The sequence below is a fragment of the Scyliorhinus canicula genome, chromosome 27 (genome assembly GCF_902713615.1).
Source record: "Scyliorhinus canicula chromosome 27, sScyCan1.1, whole genome shotgun sequence".
Classification (NCBI taxonomy): Eukaryota; Metazoa; Chordata; class Chondrichthyes; order Carcharhiniformes; family Scyliorhinidae; genus Scyliorhinus; species Scyliorhinus canicula.
In genome coordinates, this window is record NC_052172.1 from 10,719,063 (window position 1) to 10,739,217 (window position 20,155).

Genomic DNA, 20,155 nt, shown 5'->3' on the forward strand with positions numbered 1-20,155 from the left:
TTTATCAAGTTAGTGAGACCCGACCACCCCTTCACAAAACCGTGCTGCCTGTCACTAATACATCCATTTGCTTCCAAATGGGAGTAGATCCTGTCTCGAAGAATTCTCTCCAGTAATTTCCCTACCACTGACGTAAGGCTCACCGGCGTACGGAATGACGTACGAAAAATATTTCATGCAGCAAGCGGAAAGGGTCTGGGATCCATTGCCTGAGAAGTGTGGTGGAGGCTGTGTGAAGTGAGGCTTTCAGAGTGATTTGGATCATTATCTGATCAGGAAAGCAATGCAAGTCTGAGGGGAAAAGAGAGGGAAGTGGCATCATCTCCTTCAGAGGGAGTGAGGTAAATCCCAGGTTTTTAAGGTGGGTACCACAGAATAATACAGCACAGAATAGGCCCTTTGGCCCATCGAGTCGGCACCAAACACGTGAAAACCACCTGACCTACCGACCTAACCCTATTTGCCAAAATTTGGCTCATAATCCAAGTACTTTTTAAAGGATGTGAGACTACCCACCTCGACAACCCTCCCAGACAGTGCGTTCGAGAATGTCACCACCCTTTGGATAAAAAGGTTTTCCCTCAAATCCCCCCCAAACCTCCTGCCCCTCACCTTGAACTTATGTCCCCTCGTGACTGACCCTTTCAGTAAGGGGAACAGCTGCTCCCTATCTGTTGGAACCAACAATTCTACGGACACGTGCTTGTAGGATTAGAATAGCGGTTTTAATATACTCACAACAGAGCCAGCCGGTTAGCCATTGAACTTTCGGTGAACTGGCCGGCTGACCATGTGGCACTGAGCTTTTATACAGCAGCTTCCGGGGGAGGAGTCCTGGGCAGAGCCAAGGGAGAAGCCCCATACAACTCGAGCATTCTCAGAGCTACTCCCCCTGGAGGACAAGTAGTGCAACTGCACTTACAATACTAACACATGTATATACAGATTATAGTCCGGTGTGAATCACATTCACCACATTCACCCCCTGTGAAAAAATCGAGTCCAGCGGGGGTGGTGGCTCACAGATTTAGTCTGTCCGGTGGATGAATTGTTCTTTTCGATCTGCGGAGCACTGGGGTTGCAGCCTCTGCGGTGGCTGGGTGGGTGTTGAGAGCTGGGGTGCGATGGCAGACTCCGGGGCGGGTCCCGTCCGAACTTTATACACCTCTGGCTCGATCAGAGACTGGGGGCGCTGGGGGCAGGCTGGTTCTGGCTCGTGGAACCGGTGGGGTGAGCTTGCAGAATCGGGGGCGCGAGGGGGCGGCAGCATAGGGAACGGGGTAAGGGGTTCCTCAGCGGGGGTAGGGGGGGGCTGGATCCAGCGGGTGCCAGGTCCCGAAGGGATACTGTGTCCTGGCGACAGACCGGGAACTCCACGAATGCGGACCGGGGGTTGGAATGGAGGAGGTGCACCTTTTCAACAAGGGGGTCAGTTTTGTGCCCCCTGACGTGCTTCCTCAGGAGGACCGGGCCTGGTGTCCTCAGCCACACTGGCAGTGAGACTCCCGTGGTAGTGCCCCTAGAAAAAATGAAGAGTCCCTCGTGAGGGGTTTGATTTGTAGCTATACAGAGGAGGGATCTGATTGCGTGGAGCGCATCTGGGAGGACTTCTTGCCATTGGGAGACTTGGAGTTTTCTAGACCGGAGGGCCAGCAGGACGGTCTTCCAGACCGTCGCGTTCTCCCTCTCCACCTGCCCGTTCCCCCTGGGGTTGTAACTGGTAGTCCTGCTCGAGGCGATGCCCTTGTCGAGCAGGTACTGACGCAGCTCGTCGCTCATAAAGGACGAACCCCGGTCGCTGTGCACGTAGCTGGGGAAACCGAACAGGGTGAAGACACTATGCAGGGCCCTAATGACTGTGTGGGAGGTCATATCAGGGCATGGAATGGCAAAAAGGGATCGGGAGAACTCGTCGATGATGTTGAGGAAATAAATGTTCTTGTTAGTGGAGGGGAGTGGCCCTTTGAAATCGATCGCAAGGCGTTCAAAGGGCCTAGAAGCCTTGACCAGGTGGGCCCTGTCTGGTCTATAGAAGTGCGGTTTGCACTCTGCACAGATCGGGCAGTCCCTGGTGTCCGCTTTTACCTCCTCGTTGGAGAAAGGCAGGTTTCGGACTCTGATGTAGTGGGCGAGCCGGGTGACCCCTGGATGGCAGAGATCAATGTGGATGGCTTTCAGACGGCTGATCTGCGCGCTGGCGCATGTCCCGCGGGATAGGGAATCCGAGGGCTCGTTGAGCTTCCCCGGTCGACATTTAATATCGTAACTATAGGTGGAGAGTTCGATTCTCCACCAAAGGATTTTATCATTTTTTATTTTGCCCCTTTGCGAGTTGTCAAACATAAAGGCAACCGATCGTTGGTCGGTGATGAGGGTGAACCTCCTACCTGCGAGGTAGTGCCTCCAGTGACGAACAGCCTCCACGATGGCTTATGCTTCTTTCTCGACTGAGGAGTGTCGGAGTTCTGAAGCGGATAGGGTACGGGAGAAAAATGCAACGGGCCTCCCTGCCTGATTTAAAGTGGCTGCTAGAGCTACCTCTGAGGCGTCGCTCTCAATCTGAAAGGGAGTGGATTCATCCACCGCCCGCATGGCTGCTTTGGCGGTGTCCTCCTTGATGCAGCTGAAGGCCTGGCGCTCCTCAGCTGACAGGGGAAATCGTGTGGCCTTAAAGAGTGGGCGGGCTTTGTCCGCATATTGAGGGACCCACTGGGCGTAGTATGAGAAGAACCCCAAGCACCGTTTGAGGGCCTTGGGGCAATCAGAGAGCATGCGGTCCGGGTATGGGCCCAGGACTCCGTTCTCCACGACGTAGCCGAGGATGGCCAGTCTGTTTGTGCGGAAAACGCATTTCTCCTTGTTATAAGTGAGATTTAAGTTCTGTGCTGTTTGGAGAAAACGGTGGAGGTTGGCGTCGTGGTCCTGCTGGTCATAGCCGCAGAGGGTAACATTGTCCAGATACGGAAACGTGGCCCGCAGCCCGTACTGGTCTACCATTCGGTCCATTGCTCGTTGGAACACCGAAACCCCGTTAGTGACGCCGAAAGGGACCCGGAGGAAATGGAAGAGGCGGCCATCGGCCTCGAATGCCGTGTAGTGGCGGTCCTCCGGGCGGATTGGGAGCTGGTGGTATGCAGACTTCAGATCCACCGTGGAAAATAGCCGATATTGGGCGATTTGATTAACCATGTCTGCAATTCTGGGGAGGGGATACGCGTCTAGGAGCGTAAAGCGATTTATGGTCTGGCTATAGTCGTCGACCATGCAAAACTTTTCCCCGGTCTTGACGACCACCACCTGAGCTCTCCAGGGACTATTACTGGCCGCTATGATCCCCTCACTGAGCAGCCGTATGACCTCCGATCGGATAAAGACCCTATCCTGTACGCTGTATCGCCTGCTGCGAGTAGCTACTGGCTTGCAATCTGGAGTGAGATTGGCGAAGAGGGGAGGGGGGGGAGATGCACAGCGTGGTTAGGCTGTAGATAGTGAGTGGGGGCAGGGGCCCGCCGAAGCTGAGGTTGAGGCTCTTGAGGTTGCACTGGAAATCCAGGCCTAATAAGAGTGGCGCGCAGAGGTCGGGCAGGACATAAAGTTCAAATTTAGAATAACTAGCGCCTCGAATTGTGAGCGTAGCAACGGTGCGTCCTTGGATTTGGACTGAGTGGGAGCCCGAAGCGAGGGCGATAGTTTGGCTCACCGGAAAAATAGAAAGCGAACAGCGTCTTACCAGCTCTGGATGTATAAAGCTCTCGGTGCTCCCGGAGTCAAAGAGGCATGGCGTGCTGTACCCGTTGATCTGGACCTCCGCCATCGAACTTCGTAAGTGCTTGGGGCGGGATTGATCCAGGGTTACTGCGCTGAGTTGCGGGTAGTCGGCGGCTCGATCAGCTGTGCTGGAGTGGCCCCGTGATGACTGCCCTCTGAGGTCGTAGTCGTCGAGGTGAGTTTCAGAGTTTGAATGGGATGATCCCAAGATGGCCGCCCCATGAGTCGCACATGACCGGCCGCATGGAGGAGGATTGCCAAGATGGCTGCCCCCATGTGTCGCACATGGCCGGCCGCATGGAGGAGGATTGCCAAGATGGCCGCCCCCATGAGTCACACATGTCGGTTGGGGGCGGAGTCGGCATACAGGCTGCAGCATTTCAGGGCCTGCAGGCCTGTGAATTCAGGGAACGGGTGCTTTGAGCCGTGGGAGGGTTAGAGGCTGTGGCTTTCTTCGCCAGACACACTCTGGCATAGTGTCCTTTTCGCCCGCAGCTGCTGCAGGTCGCGTTACGTGCCGGCAGTGCTGCCTGGGTGCTGGCTTTGGCCACAGAAATGGCAGGCTGAAGCAGCCGAGTAGCTGGCTGGGGCAGCAGAGTAACTGGCTTATGTCCCTCATAATCTTGTATACCTCGATCAGGTCACCCCTCAGTTTTCTCTGCTCCAATGAAAACAACCCAAGCCTACCCAACCTCTCTTCGTAACTTAAGCGTTCCATCCCAGGCAACATCCTGGTGAATCTCCTCTGCACCCCCTCCAGTGCAATCACATCCTTCCTATAATGTGGCGACCAGAATTGCACACAGCTCTCCAGCTGTGGCCTCAACAAAGTTCTATACAACTACAACATGACCTTTCTGCTTTTGTAATCAATGCCTCGATTGATAAAGGCAAGGGCAGCACGGTAGCGTAGTGGTTAGCACAATTGCTTCACCGCTCCAGGGTCCCAGGTTTGATTCCCGGCTTGGGTCACTGTCTGCGGAGTCTGCACGTTCTCCCTGTGTGTGCATGGGTTTCCTCCGGGTGCTCCGGTTTCCTCCCACAGTCCAAAGATGTGCAGGTTAGGTGGATTGGCCATGCTAAATTGCCCTTAGTGTCCAAAATTGCCCTTAGTGCCCTTTGGGTGGGGTTACTGGGTTATGGGGATAGGGTGGAGGTGTGGACTTGGGTAGGGTGCTCTTTCCAAGAGCCGGTGCAGACTCGATGGGCTGAATGGCCTCCTTCTGCACTGTAAATTCTATAAGTGTCCCATATGCCTTTTACACCATATTATTAACCTGCCCTCTTACCGTCAGAGATCTATGGACAAACATGCCAAGGTCCCTTTGTTCCTCGGAACTTCCCAGTGTCATGCCATTCATTGAATACTTCCTTGTCGCATTACTCCTTCCAAAGTCCAACACCTCACACCTTTCAGGTTTAAATTCCATCTGCCACTTATCTGCCCATTTGACCATCCCATCTATATCTTCCTCGAGCCCAAGACACCCTCCCCACCCCCCCCAAATAGTCATCTATGTCATTTATATAACTGATGGGGACCTGTGGTACACCACTGGACACTGGCTTCCAATCACTAAATCAGCCGTCTGTCATCACCCTCCGTCTCCTATAATTAAGCCAATTTTGAATCCACCTCAGCAAATTACCCAATGTGCATTTGCCTTATTTATGTCAAAGGCTTTGCTGAAATCCAGATAAACTATACCAACTGCACTACCCTCATCTACACATCTGGTCACCTCCACAAAAAAATCCATTCAGATTTGTTAGGCAGGACCTCCCTCTGACAAAGCAATGCTGACTATCCCTGATCAAACCTTGCCTCTCCAAGTGGGGATAGATTCTCTCCTTCAGAATCTTCTCCAGCAGTTTCTCTATCATGATGCGAGACTCACTGGTCTATAGTTCATGGGCTTATCTTTACAACGCTTCATGAATAGTGGAACCACATACGCTGTTCTCCAGTCCTCTGGCACCTTCCTGTCCATGGAATTCGTTCTTCCTCACCTCCCTTATCTATGGAATTCCTTGCCCAGTGAAGCAGTTGAGGCTCCTTCATTACATGTTTTTAAGGTAAAGATAGATAGTTTTTTGAAGAATAAAGGGATTAAGGGTTATGGTGTTCGGGCCGGAAAGTGGAGCTGAGTCCACAAAAGATCAGCCATGATCTCATTGAATGGCGGAGCAGGCTCGAGGGGCCAGATGGCCTACTCCTGCTCCTAGTTCTTATGTTCTTATGTCCACAGTCCAAAGATGTACGGGTTAGGTGGATTGGCCATGCTAAATTGCCCGTAGTGTCCTACAAAAAGTAAGGTTAAGGGGGGGTTGTTGGGTTACGGGTATAGGGTGGATACGTGGGTTTGAGTAGGGTGATCATGGCTCGGCACAACATTGAGGGCCGAAGGGCCTGTTCTGTGCTGTACTGTTCTATGTTCTATGTTCTATGTTCCCTGTGGCCAGAGTGGAATTAAAAATTTGGGTCAGAGCCTCTGCAATCTCTTCCCTCGTCTCCTATAGCAGCCTGGAACACAATTCATATAGACCTGGAAATATGTCCACTTTTCCCGTACCAGCCTCCCCGAACAGGCGCTGGAATGTGGCGACTAGGGGCTTTTCACAGTAACTTCATTGAACCCTACTTGTGACAATAAGCAATTTTCATTTCATTTTTCATTTTAATTTTAATCCTGCCAACACTTCCATTACCTTGTCACTCCCGATGTCAATTTGCTCAAGAACCTTACAGTCTCTCTCCGAGTTCCATACCTACATCCTCATTCTCTGGGGTGAAGACAGCAGTGAAGTATTTGTTGAACACACTACCAATGTCCTCTGGCTCCAACCACAGATTGCCCCCTTGGTCCCAATTGGACCCTACCGTTTCCTTGGTTACCCTCTTCCCATCGGTATCAGGTAGCCTGCGGGAAAGTGGGGGGGGGGGGAGAAGCACATATTTGGCCTGTGGGAGGAAACCGGAGCACCCAGAGGAAACCCACGCAGACACGGGGAGAACATGCAAACTTCACACAGACAGTCACCCGAGGTTGGAATCAAACCCGGGTCCCTGGTGCTGTCAGGCAGCAGTGCTTACCACTGTGCCACCGTGCCACCCAGGCAGATAGTGTGGAATGTTTGGAAACTGGAGGGAGAGAGGGGAGGGTTTGGATATTGGATGGAGGGAGGGGAGCATTTGGAGACTGGACGGAGAGAAGGAGAGTTTGGAGACTGGAGAAGGGACAGTTTGGAGACTGGGGAGGGGATGTTTGAAAACTGGAGGGGGGAAAGAGATTACATACTGATGCGAGGGTGTCAGTTGCGAGACTTGAGGGGGGTTTGGAGACTGCAGGGAGAGAGGGGAGGGTTTGGAGACTGGAGGGAGGGGGTAGAGTGGAGGAGGGAGGGATGGGGTAGTTTGGAGACTTTGAAAGAGGAGAGTTAGGAGAATGGAAGTGATGAGTTTTGTGATTGGAATGGATAGTTTGGAGACTGGAGGGAAGAGGAGAGTTGGGATGCTGGAAGGGGAGTTGGATACTGAAGGATGGAGATTGGAGATGGGATGAGGAAAAGTTTGGAGATTGAAGGAGAGCGAGGATGTGTGAAGAGTAGAGGATGAGTGGGAGAGTTTGGAGAGTGGAAGGAAAGATGGGAGAGTTTAAAGACTAGAAGGAGGGTGCAGATTTGAGACTGGAGAGGGGGGAGTTTGGAGACTGGATGTAGGGAGGTAAGAGTTAAACCTCGAGACTGGAGCAGAATTTGGGGAGGGAGTGGAGGCAGTTTTGACCCTGAGTTGTGGGTGTGGACAGGTGGAATGTATATTTCCTGAGACGAAAATGAACTAAGAATTGAAGGCAATCTTGTTTTGCCCTCAAGCATGTACTCTATAGCAGAATTCCTTTTTGGACTAAATGAAGAAAAATAATCAATTCAGACATCACTTTTTCATAATTAATTTACCTGTATTTTGTAATTGACTAGCTTTGTGATAATTAAACTTTTGGGCAAATTGGAATAGCTTTGAACACACTTGATAGCAGCTTTAATTGTACTCGATAGCTTTGAGCGCACCCGACAGCTTTGAGCATACGGCTGTCTATATTGAGGGAAAATAGATGAAGGACTCAGTCTTTAGTTCTGCAAAGAATGTCGTGTTTTTTTTAAAGGAGTTCTGCTGTTTCTGGTTCGATAACCGACATTAAACTTGTACAAGTGAGGAAGAACGAAACCTCTGCTTCTGTGCTTCTTTCCAATATGATTCTACACATGCATAAAACATTGAAATCTTAACATTGATCTTTTTGTTTCTAGTTGCTATTGGATTGATAAAGAAAAACTAATTTAGAAATAATGCTTAAAAATACCTCACACTTGCCTCTTGTAATTGTTTTTGTCTGTCAAAGAAGACAGTTAATGTGGTCTCACTTTCGTGGTAGAAATTATTTTCTTTTATGTGCTCCACCTCCAGAAAAGTAGTCCAGCCCTTTGAAGGGCGCAAACGAGTTAGACGCGGGAAGCCATCTTTTCCATACCATAGCTAAAGCAGATTGAAATAGTTAGTGCATGTGAAACCAGAATATTAATTTACTTCTTTTTTCTCCTACTTTATTGCACAGGATGTCCTATCAATTTGACCCATTTTTCAGGCATTAGCTAACCTGACTGCAGGACAAATAATAGTGAGAAAGAAGCGTACACATATTATCACCGCATTGATGAAGGGAAAGAAACGAGCGTGCAAAGCCACTTCTGAAATAGGATATGAAAATAAAGGGCCATTGGTTTGCCCTGAGGAAACCAGTGTGAGCTACACTGAGTAAAACCTGGTCATATAGGACAGTCTATGATCAAATTTTCTGAATTTTACCTGTCTAAATTTAGAGCTAGGAGGAGCAAATGGTTCCTCCAGCACTCTAATAACGCCGAAGGAAACAGTCATAAACGTAGGTGGATTTATTTACATATATACAAGTTAAACTTCACACAGCAATACAGACTTTACTAGGAGGCTGGGTCTCACCAGGAGCTTTTATCCTATGGTTTAACCAGCCTCAGGCGGTGGGTCTCTGCACTCCCCTACCTGGAGAGCTCATATTCAATGAGGTCAGTAATTGGTTTCTCATGATTCTCTTGGGGGTTATAACAAACACCAAATTTAAAGAAGACTAGCTGTTCTTCCATCAGGCTTCACTCCCCATATCTGCAGACAACCCACTGCATCTAGTTGGGGATAAGCTACAAATTTAACATTGAGCTTAATTTATTATTGTTTTTGTGTGTTCAGGAAAGTTGAGTTTCAGTTTCATTTTAAAAGTCGTATGATTGCTTGCATACATGCATTTTTTTTCAATTTTTTAAAAACAAATTCCAATTAAGCGGCATTTGTAGCGTGGCCAATCCACCTATTCTTCACATTTTTGAAAATTAATGAAAATCCCTTATTGTCAAAAGTAGGCTTCAAATGAAGTTACAGTGAAAAGCCCCTAGTCACCATATTCAGGCGCCTTTTTGGAGAGGCTGGTACGGGAATTGAACCCGCGCAGCTGGCCTTGTTCTGCTTTACAAGCCAGCTGTTTAGCCCACTGTTCTAAATCTTTGGGCTCTGGGGATGAGACCCATGCAGAAACAGGGAGAATGTGCAAATATAAGAACATAAGAACTAGGAGCAGGAGTAGGCTATCTGGCCCCTCGAGCCTGCTCCACCATTCAATGAGATCATGGCTGATCTTTTGTGGACTCAGCTCCACTTTCCGGTCCGAACACCATAACCCTTAAACCCTTTATTCTTCAAAAAACTATCTATCATTCTCTTAAAAACATTTAATGAAGGAGCCTCTACTGCTTCACTGGGCAAGGAATTCCATAGATTCACAACCCTTTGGGTGAAGAAGTTCCTCCTCAACTCAGTCCTAAATCTACTTCCCCTTATTTTGAGGTATGCCCCCTAGTTCTGCTTTCACCCGCCAGTGGAAACAACCTGCCCGCATCTATCCTATCTATTCCCTTCATAATTTTATATGTTTCTATAAGATCCCCCCTCATCGTTCTAAATTCCAATGAGTACAGTCCCAGTCTACTCAACCTCTCCTCGTAATCCAACCCCTTCAGCTCTGGGATTAACCTAGTGAATCTCCTCTGCACACCCTCCAGTGCCAATACGTCCTTTCTCAAGTAAGGAGACCAAAACTGAACACAATACTCCAGGTGTGGCCTCACTAACACCTTATACAATTGCAGCATAACCTCCCTAGTCTTGAACTCCATCTCTCTAGCAATGAAGGACAAAATTCCATTTGCCTTCTTAATCACCTGTTGCACCTGTAAACCAAATTTTTGCGACTCATGCACTAGCACACCCAGGTCTCTCTGCACAGCAGCATGTTTTAATATTTTATCATTTAAATAATAATCCAGTTTGCTCTTATTCCTACAAAAATGGATAACCTCACATTTGTCAACATTGTATTCCATCTGCCAGACCCTAGCCCATTCACTTAACCTATTCAAATCCCTCTGCAGACTTCCAGTATCCTCTGCACTTTTCGCTTTACCACTCACCTTAGTGTCGTCTGCAAACTTGGACACATTGCCCGTGGTCCCCAACTCCAAATCATCTATGTAAATTGTGAACAATTGTGGGTCCAACACTGATCCCTGAGGGATACCACTAGCGACTGATTGCCAACCAGAGAAATACCCGTTAATCCCCACTCTTTGCTTTCTATTAATTAACCAATCCTCTATCCATGCTACTACTTTACCCTTAATGACATGCATATTTATCTTATGCAGCAACCTTTTGTGTGGCTACTTGTCAAAGACTTTCTGGAAATTCAGATATACCATATCCATTGGCTCCTGTTATCTACTGCACTGGTAATGTCCTCAAACTCCATACAGGCAGTGACCCAGGACCCCTTAATTGGAAAAAATGAATTGGGTACTCTAAATGTATTATAGAAAAAGCACAACTAATATATAGGGGATAAATCTCCCAGTCCCACCCAATGCAGGAATTGTTGGGGACGGGACGGGTCACTGAAAGCTCCATTGATCTCGATTGGGAATTCCGGTACTAGGGTGGGCACTACTGGAAAATCCTGCCCAAAGTATATATATGACTGAGATTACCAGAGTAACTTATACAGTTAAAAACATTTTTTCCCTGAATAACTGTATGTATTCAACATCATTTGACAACAATTAATGAAAAGAAACAACTTCTTTCAAGAAATAAACACTGCAATAATGTACTCTCCTGCCGAGATCACACACTCTGCTGTTGCTGCTCAATGTGAATCTCCTTCTTTCGTTCCTGTGTGGGTGCTGGAATTGTAACTTTAGCCCTATTACTCTCATTTTTAACGTGCTGTTTTCCTTGCTCTGGCTTAGTACAACTTTGATCTTCCTACTAGACAACATCAACTTTTGTTTCCATATCTTTCATGCGCAACAAACCTTAGAGCCACATTCTACGACGCAGCCTCATTGCAAGCGTTCTTCCACATCAGCTTATTACCTTTACTCAAAGGTTTGACCTGGATTTTATTCTTCTTTAGGCCTCCTATGAAAGTATCCCAAAGGTTGATTTCTAAATTCTCGCCACACCCACAGCAACAAGAGAGTCTCAACTAACAACTGCTTCTTTTGAAAGAACATAGCTCTCAGTGCAATTTCATTCTTAGTCAAGCCATAATAGGAGTCCTGAATTTTGTTTAAGGGCAGAATTTTTGTGCTCCCCTGTGGGTGGGTTTTCAGGTGTGGGGGGAGTGAGCATGAAATTCCCAGATGGGCTTCCTGTTGAATTCCTGCCTGTCTGATCTCTCTGCAATTTTACGCTGGTAGAGGGGATGGAGGAAAGGGGGGGGGGGGGGGGGGGGGGGGGGAGATAGTCAGGTCTCAGCCGGCCCACGTGCCATTACCCAATTGAGGCTGTTAAGTGGCCAATTATTGACCATTTAACCATCCATTAACCCCTATTCTCAGGCTGGCGGGAAAGGTTCTGGGATATGGGGGAAGCTTGAAAATAAATCAGGCTCAGGCCTAAGCGGGGGTTGGAGGGGAGCTGGTGCTTGTGCTTTCATCAACAGCCCCCTTTTAATTTTAGGTACCCCCCCCCCCCCCCCCCGCCGCCTTAACCTTTAGTAACCACAGGATCTTCTTACTCTCTTGCTTTTCCAAGCTCCTATACCCCTCTGTCCACTCTCTCATGCCTCCCCTACCCTCCTTGTCAACCCCAAACAAGAATCGGTCCAAGATCCGGATTTAAAACAAGCTTATTGGCTGCTTGCCAAGTCCATCGCTATAGCATCATGGGCCATGCCACTGAGCATACTGAATCCAAGGGACCTGCCGGATCAGTCCACATAGCAACTTACATCAGTTGGCGGGTGGGTGGTTTCAGTCTGTGATTCTAAAACCAGCCAGCAGGATAGGCATAAGCGTGAAACAGACCATGATTTAGCAACTTCCTTGCAATGTCCATTGCCTGTTTTATTTGCTTTCATCCAAATTTTAAACCTAATTTGTTCATAATTACTCCATTCTTCTTTGTTTAGGTTGAATTCCTTCATTGACGGCAGGTATGTTTTACGAGCAATTTGCCATTCAATTGCTTACACCATTGAGATTACATTCATATCTGCTCACAATTCATACTCCTGTGGTGCAATCATACCCACATTTTATATCCATCATCATTGGCCATTCATGAATGTGATATATGCACATTGTGCATATTTGAAATACTCAGAAATTAACTTCAGGAGTTCCAAAGCACAATGTTACTCAAATACTTATTCAACCAAACATTAAGAAAATAGCATTCTATCTTTGTCACCACATTCCTGCTATATCTTGGCTTGGAAATAACTCACATGAAGATTCAACTTTAATTGACCATGTTGCCACACACTTTAATCACCATCTCTGTTACAGTACCACAATATGATCAGCTACTACACCTAGAGGTCTTGAGTGATCATAGGGACCACCAGGGAAGCTTCAGACATGTCAGCATCACTTCCTGCTGTGCAAGGTCAGCATGTGGTGTCACTGCAGCCTTCCAAAATGACAATAGCATCCTGTAATCAGCAACAAACACTCATCCATGTGATTAACCGCTTCTCCTGCATCTTGCTAAGATATAATACTCTCCCGAGTGCTCTCTCATATATCAGGATGGTGCACAATGCGTCAGATGAATAAGTGCACATCTTGGGCATCTTTCTTGGGGGCTTAGGTGTGACTTCAGAAATAAGGGTTTGCTATGGACCAATATCTAGTCCTGTAGCTTTTCTCTGCACAGTCAGATCTGTAGGTATTAAGATTTGTTTGCATTCATTTGTGCAGAGTATGTAGTATGTTTCAAACGTAATGATATATAAATGTGGTGCATAACAAGTGATCAACTGATTCCTCTAGTGACTCCCTTTATTTCACCAGCATTCACAGAACTTGTAACCAATCAAATATCAATAATATTATCTGTAATGTATTTTGTTGTTTTGCTTAATCACATTATTGGAGTGAAAAAGAGAGAGAGGTTATAAGTCAAGACTCTTGGCTTTCTTGGAATATGGCTCCTTGGGTGGATGTTGGGCCCCGCAGCAGTTGAATATTAGTTGAGATGTCAATTACCTTCAGAAAGGACTTCTGCAGGGCAGCAACTTTGTCGCTGTGGTTAGCACTGCTGCCTCACCGCGCCGAGGTCCCAGGTTCGATCCTGGCTCTGTGTCACTGTCCGTGTGGAGTTTGCACATTCAGTTTCGCCCCCACAACCCAAAGATGTGCTGGGTAGGTACGTGGATTGGCCATGCTAAATTGCTTCTTAATTGGAAAAAAAATAATTGGGTACTCTAAATTTATAAAAAGAAAAAAAAAGGGGGGCTTCTGCCTCCATCTAGGCAGGTGGTCCTGCCTCCAAGAGCTGATGGTCAATTAGATGGTAAGCAGCTTTCTGGTCCCAGCAGCGCCACCTGGAGTGGTGGCCACTGGTGGAACTGCCTCAAAGATGTTAATACTGTAATAATAATCACTTATTGTCACAAGTAAACTTCAATAAGGTTACTGTGAAAAGCCCCTAGTTGCCACATTCCTGCGCCTGTTTGGGGAGGCCGGTATGGGAATTGATCCCGCGCTGCTGGCATTGTTCTGCATGACAAGTCAGCTGTTTGGCCCAATGTGCTAAACCAGCCACTGCAGCAGAAATCAAGGTATTTGGGGTGGGGAGGTGTTAGTATTTTCACTACCAGGCTGGCAGAACCTGGCAATGGGTTGCGGGGGCTGGGGCGCGTAGGGCACTGGGAGAGGGAAATGTAAGGGGTGTCTGGATCTTGGGAGTGGCCTCCAAACAAAACGAAGAGCCAGTGAAGGAGGTACCCCCCACTTTCCCAACCGAAGCCCAAGCGGCGTTGCCTGTCATGTTTCCAACCCCTCACCAGCCTCAGCCCATCTTCACCTGTGAAATAGCGGTGGAAGTGAGAAGTGGCTACTTAAGGACCTCGATTGTCACAAGGGCGAGTGGATCATCTGACACCTTCCCCACATCTCTTACAATTGCTGCAGCAGCAGAGGATGGCTGCTAGGAAACGGCGCCCAGGGCATTTTCCGGATGCCTCAGTTGCAAACCCAGCAGTGAAGTGTATAATTCCTCCCATAATTTCAGGAACTTACAGAATATGGATAGATTCCATAAAAGGACACACTGCATCTAGTCTTTGGAAGGGATGGACTTATGGGATATATAACCTCTTCTCATTCGACAATATCATATTGTTGTCAATTAAACTGATGACTTCACTAAAATGCTACGTACCTCTTCAATATCAGTCATAAAGGCAAAATCTCCTTTCCAGGAAGGTATGAAATAACGGATGAGGGAATAACTTGGGACCCCTGGTACAGCGAGCCATGTTGAACCAAGATTGTAACTAAAATAAAATTAGACATTTTTTATTAGTGTGCAATGTTTTACCGGCCCCATTCCCCCTCCTTCTCCTCATAACCCTGCACATTCTTCCTTTTCAGATAATAGTCACGTTCCCTTTTAAACGCTTCGATTGAACCTGCAACCATCATACTCTGGGCATTTCGGATCTTAACCACTTATTGCGTAAAATGTTTAATCTCATGTCACTTTTGCTTCTTCTGCAAGTTACTTTGGCCGGGACTTTCTAGCGCCTGCGCACCAGGTCCCACCCCGGGCATGTGGCCAGCCAGCCAGCCAGAAGTCCATTGACATCGGCGGGACCGGAACGTCCTGCAAATGCCTGCCCCATAAATCTGTGCCCCCTCGTTCCAGAGCCTTTCATATGTGGGAAGTTTCTCCCTATCTACTCTATCCAGACCACTCATGATTTTGAATACCTCTATCAAATCTCTGCTCTGTTTTTTTGTTTCCAAGGAAAACGGTCCAAACTAAGGAGTTTAACAGTTTTTAAGGTAGCAACTAAATAAAAATAACCAAACGAGAATGAAAGAAGCTCAGACTCCTTTAAGGTAACAACACCAAATATTAAGGGGAATGCAATGGAACATCTGCATCACCATGAGCAGCCCACACAGATCTTACAACCTTGTTTATCCACCGAGCTGACTTTGCAGCTAACGCTGTGGCACACTGGTGCCGCAATGATTAAATTCAAATAGCAACGGTATGTATATTACCTGGTAAATAAAAAGTTTCCCCAGATGTAGGCCATCGAATTCATGTGGCTGAGCGTTATTCCCATTGGTATCATTGGAATGTTTGTGTAAGTTTCAGTGCCGAGAAGTAAAACAAAACCTTGTTTCTCTGCAGAGGGAGGACAAAGGAGCGAGAGGCATAGACAATGAGTTGAACATGAATTCAGAGTTATTCTCCTGTTAACCTCTAAATCATGAATTAAGTGCAGCAGCATAAGTACCGACACAGTGAACCCCAGAAGCACAAGACTTTGCGCTGTTGCAAATCAAAAGGGGCATCAAGAATCAGTCTGCACAATTCATAGTGGACAGGATTCACCTTTCCCCAACGCCAATTTTGTAATTGGTGATCAGGCAGAGAATCCCTTTCGACGCTGAAATCGGGGGCAGCGCCTGTTTGTATCCTCCGCCCCCTCCAAAATGGCGTCATCACGTCGCGCACCACACTCTGTTGGGACGGCGTTAGCACATCACCTGAAGGCCCTCCCCCAATGCTCTGCCCACAATGGGCCGAGTTCCCGAGCGCACAGTTGATGTGTGGTCTCAGCGAAGCCCGGTGTGGCAGTTGAGGATTGTGTCCAGCGCCATCACAGTCGGGCGGAAGCGGAGCTGTTGGCCGGGATGGGGGGCGGGGGGGTGATTCCGCGAGGACTGGGGGTTTGGTGGGGGTGGCTAAGGGGCACAATCTGGCAAGTCGGGTCCGCTCACAGCCGGCACGACCGCTGCAGGTCAATGGCATGTGCATGCGCGACCACAGACCCGGCCAGTCTCCAGTTGTTTTTATCGTGGCAGCCGGGGATTGTACATGGCAAGGCTGCTAGCCCTTCCCCAGTCGCAGGATCGGTACCAATTTTTTTTGACGTAAAAAGCCACAGATCCTCCGCACTTAGGTTCAAAAACGGTGAATCCAGCCCAGTGTTCCCCAATTGTAGGCTGCAAAATTCGGGGCATTGATTTTCTCCAATCTGCATGAAACAAGCTGGGAGCTGGCTAAGATTTTATTCTGTTTTGCCCAAATACAGGAGAAATTTCAACAGATATATCACTCAAAAAATGAACACACGAAACAATAATAGCCAAAACAGAATGCACTATCTGCAGCTCACTCCTAGGAGTTGAGAATTCAGTGGCAGAAGCTCACAGGGCAAGTGCATACCCTACATCCACTGGTTTATCAGAATTGCAAGTGATTTGTCCTGCCATTTAATAGGATAAATTCAGATCAGGCATACTTGAAGCAAGTGTGGATTGGAGATAGAGTTGCAACATAGAATCTCTGCAGTGCAGAAGGAGGCCATTCGGTCCATAATGTCTGCACCGCGTTCTGAAAGTACACTCTACCTGGGCCCACTCCCTCGCCATATCCCCATAACCACACCAAACCTTTTTGGCACTAAGGGGCAATTAAGCATTTCAAATCCACATAACCTGCATATCTTTGGTCTGTGGAAGAAAACAGGAGCACCCAGAGGAAACCCACTATTACAATCCCAGACCAGACCCCAATATTTTAGTTTATTTTAAGACTGTGCGGAAAGAATACTTCGCTCCAGGGGTGATTGCATGAAAAAAATAGGGCTTTGGTATTTCTAAAACAAAACCTTTATGGTAGCATTGTGGATAGCACAAATGCTTCACAGCTCCAGGGTCAAAGGTTCGATTCCGGTTTGGGTCACTGTCTGTGTGGAGTCTGCACATCCTCCTCGTGTGTGCGTGGGTTTCCTCCGGGTGCTCCGGTTTCCTCCCATAGTCCAGAGATGTGCAGGGTAGGTGAATTGGCCATGATAAATTGCCCATAGTGCCCAAAATTGCCCTTAGTGTTGGGTGGGGTTACTGGGTTATGGGGATAGGGTGGAGGTGTTGACCTTGGGTAAGGTGCTCTTTCCAAGAGCCGGTGCAAACTCGATGGGCCGAATGGCCTCCTTCTGCACTGTAAATTCTATGATAATCTATGATAAATACAATCTTAGACTTTTAACTTCACAACCGAAAAAGAACAGTTTACCCCTTAACACAACTATACAATTCCCCATTAAACAAAAAGGAAATAAACCTACAGCACAGCTCTTAATTCAGCTTAAAATTGGCATGGCAAGAGTGATACTTGCGGTACATAACAGATTCTGGCTCTTGTTAGAACCATTGCAGACTCTGGATAGATGTCTTCAAATAGCTGCTTCGATTTGGTTGTTTCAGCCCCTTCCCTGTCTTTCGACAAGAATGCTCTGCTTTTAAATATCATTACACTTTTTCCCCTATCCTACTAGGGGAGAAAACTGCCTTTATCTGTGGTCTAAAAACACAATGGTTCCCAGATTAGACTCCACTTCTAAAAGCCTTTTCTCCAAAACGATGTCTCTTTCCGCAGCTTTTTCCAAAACTCCCCCACTCCACAGCTTCTCAAAATGTGTCTCTGCATTCCTTGGTTCCACCCAACAATGACCTCATCTCCCCAAGCTTAAAAAAGACAAATTCTCTCTGCAGGCTGCAAAAGCACATTAACTCCCCAGGGACCTCCCCAGTCAAACCACACTCCATTAGCCTAGATTGATAAACACATTCCTGTGTCAATGTCACTTGCTGGCTGCTAAAACGACCCAGGCTCTGGAAACAGATTTTTTTTTTTAAACAAACACATCCTAACCCCAGGTTTTTAACCCTTAAATCGCCCACTATATTTCTAATCCAATTTCCCTAACATCTTCCAATCATCACACCAATGCATATACTGGGGAAAAGTGCAAACTCCACAGCCACCCAAGGCCAGAATTGATCTCAGATCCCTGGCACTGTGAGGCAGCAGTGATAATCATTGTGCCACTGTGCTGCCCTCACAGATAGAAGAAATTCTCTAATGTGCTTCTTTCAGCAAGATTTCTCGCTGAGAAAACATGATGATTTATATTTGGTTGCGATTTGATGCTCACTCTATATTTAGCATTGATAAGTTAGTGGCAATATCAGTTATGAGGTATTTTGTTCATTTTGTGACCACAATTTCTATTTCTTGAATAAGGAATCGACTATAACCTTTGATTCTTTGATTCCTGCCGCTGCCATATTTGTGAGACTCAATGCACTGCCTGCTGCACTTGAAGTGTATCTGCATCTGATTCACATTGCAATGTGATCTAGATCCCTCTGAAAAACCATCCACTATGGACAAGGTTCATTAAAGGTTCTATCTTAAATTAAGGCAAAGCTTCATAATTTGTATGAAGAACCCGGAACCAGTCCTGCAAATTCTCGGTATCCATTTGAAGAGGGTGCTTCAATGGAAATCTGTTAAGAAATTGTTGTGAACAAAACATTTGTGCAATACCTGTCGGGTGTTTTTAATGTTAGGATAGAATTTTCTGAGTACTGTTCCTGTTGTCACGTTAACCTTGCCGTGTGTAATGGAAGACCTGTGCCAAACCGCTCCAACCACCTCACACCTGGGGGAAGGCTGGCAGATGGGGGAAGATGTAAAACTAGAGAAAATATGGTGAGGCAATTCTTCCACCTATCTGCACATCCTTGTCCCTGCCACATTTTACCCATACTCTGGGCTTCCCATTCAGTCAATGGCCCTCCTATTTGTCATGGCCTAGCCTCAGTGGGCATTCCAGCACCATCCATTCAGTCAAATGTTGTCTCAATGTCAAGGGCAACCACTCTAATATCATGGCTTAAGTTCAGCGACTTTGTCCATATTTGGACCAATGCTGTAATGTGATCAGTAGTCAACTGGCCCCGACAAAGCCACACTGAGCACTGTTGAGCAATGTATTGCTGTGTTAGTGCCATTTGACAGCAATGTCAACAGTTCCTTCCATCCATTACTTTGCTGAGAATAGATTGCAGGATCAGTAATAGTCCTGTTTCTTTTTGGGCAGGACATACCTGAGTAATTTTCCACATTGTTGTTAGATGCCATTCTGGTAGCTGTACTGGAATAGCTTGGCTAGGGACGCAGTTAGTTATGGATCACATCTTCAGTACTACTGCCTGAATGTTTCCAGGTCCCAAGACTTTGCAGTATCTAATGCCTTCAGCCGTTTCTTGATATCATGTGAAGTGAATTGGATTGGCTGAAGACGTACATCTGTGATGCTGGGGACCTCAGGAGGTGGCTAAGATGGATCAGCCACGACAATTTTGGCTGGAGATAGTTGCAAATGCCTTGTCATTCTATTTAATTGTTCATCATCATTCACAACTGGAAAGAGGAGATATGCCAAATATTCTATCCTGTGTGGTGTACAGCTACATCATTCTGATCATCAATATTTACTTCCGCTCATTGCTTTAAACTATACAGCATTGCAAAGGGGACTTGCTGCTTTATTCTGCTTTGTTCTCCCACTCCGCTGTTATTGTGAACAAGGGAATCCTTTTAGGGAGACCCATGACCCATGCTGCTAATTATAAGTGACCCTTAATCTAGGTGAAAGGGACTAAATTGCAAAGGTTTCTGACAAACACTCAGACTGTTAAAGTCCTTTCTGTACCTGACCCAAGCTTTAAAACTTAGCTGAAATCTTTGTTGTAACTGAAGATAACCTCAAAAGTTCCTTCCTTCAAATGACAGGGTACATAGAGTAATGATGTGGAGACTGGGATGGGCACAGTAAGAAGTCTTACAACACCAGGTTAAAGTCCAACAGGTTTATTTGGAATCAAGAGTTTTCAGAGCGCAGCTCCTTCATCAGGTGAGTGAAGA

At 47.0% G+C, this 20,155-nt stretch overlaps 1 protein-coding gene across 5 annotated transcripts in view; it reads right to left on the reverse strand.

The window, feature by feature from the left end:
- The window catches only part of LOC119957803 (cation channel sperm-associated protein subunit gamma-like), a 157,362-nt gene that overhangs the window by 79,637 nt on the left and 57,570 nt on the right, over positions 1 to 20,155 (reverse strand). For 4 of the 5 annotated variants that reach the window (XR_005458932.1, XM_038785914.1, XM_038785913.1 and 1 more), the window contains 3 exons: positions 15,433 to 15,559; positions 14,582 to 14,696; positions 8,141 to 8,302 (listed from right to left, as the gene is read on the reverse strand). Coding sequence is in view for 4 of the 5 variants with exons in the window: in XM_038785914.1 (XP_038641842.1) it covers positions 8,141 to 8,302; positions 14,582 to 14,696; positions 15,433 to 15,559 (404 nt within the window). In the remaining variant the exon portion in view is untranslated. Of the gene's footprint in view, positions 1 to 8,129; positions 8,303 to 14,581; positions 14,697 to 15,432; positions 15,560 to 20,155 lie in introns of all 5 variants that reach the window. The other variant, XM_038785915.1, reaches the window with a different exon arrangement.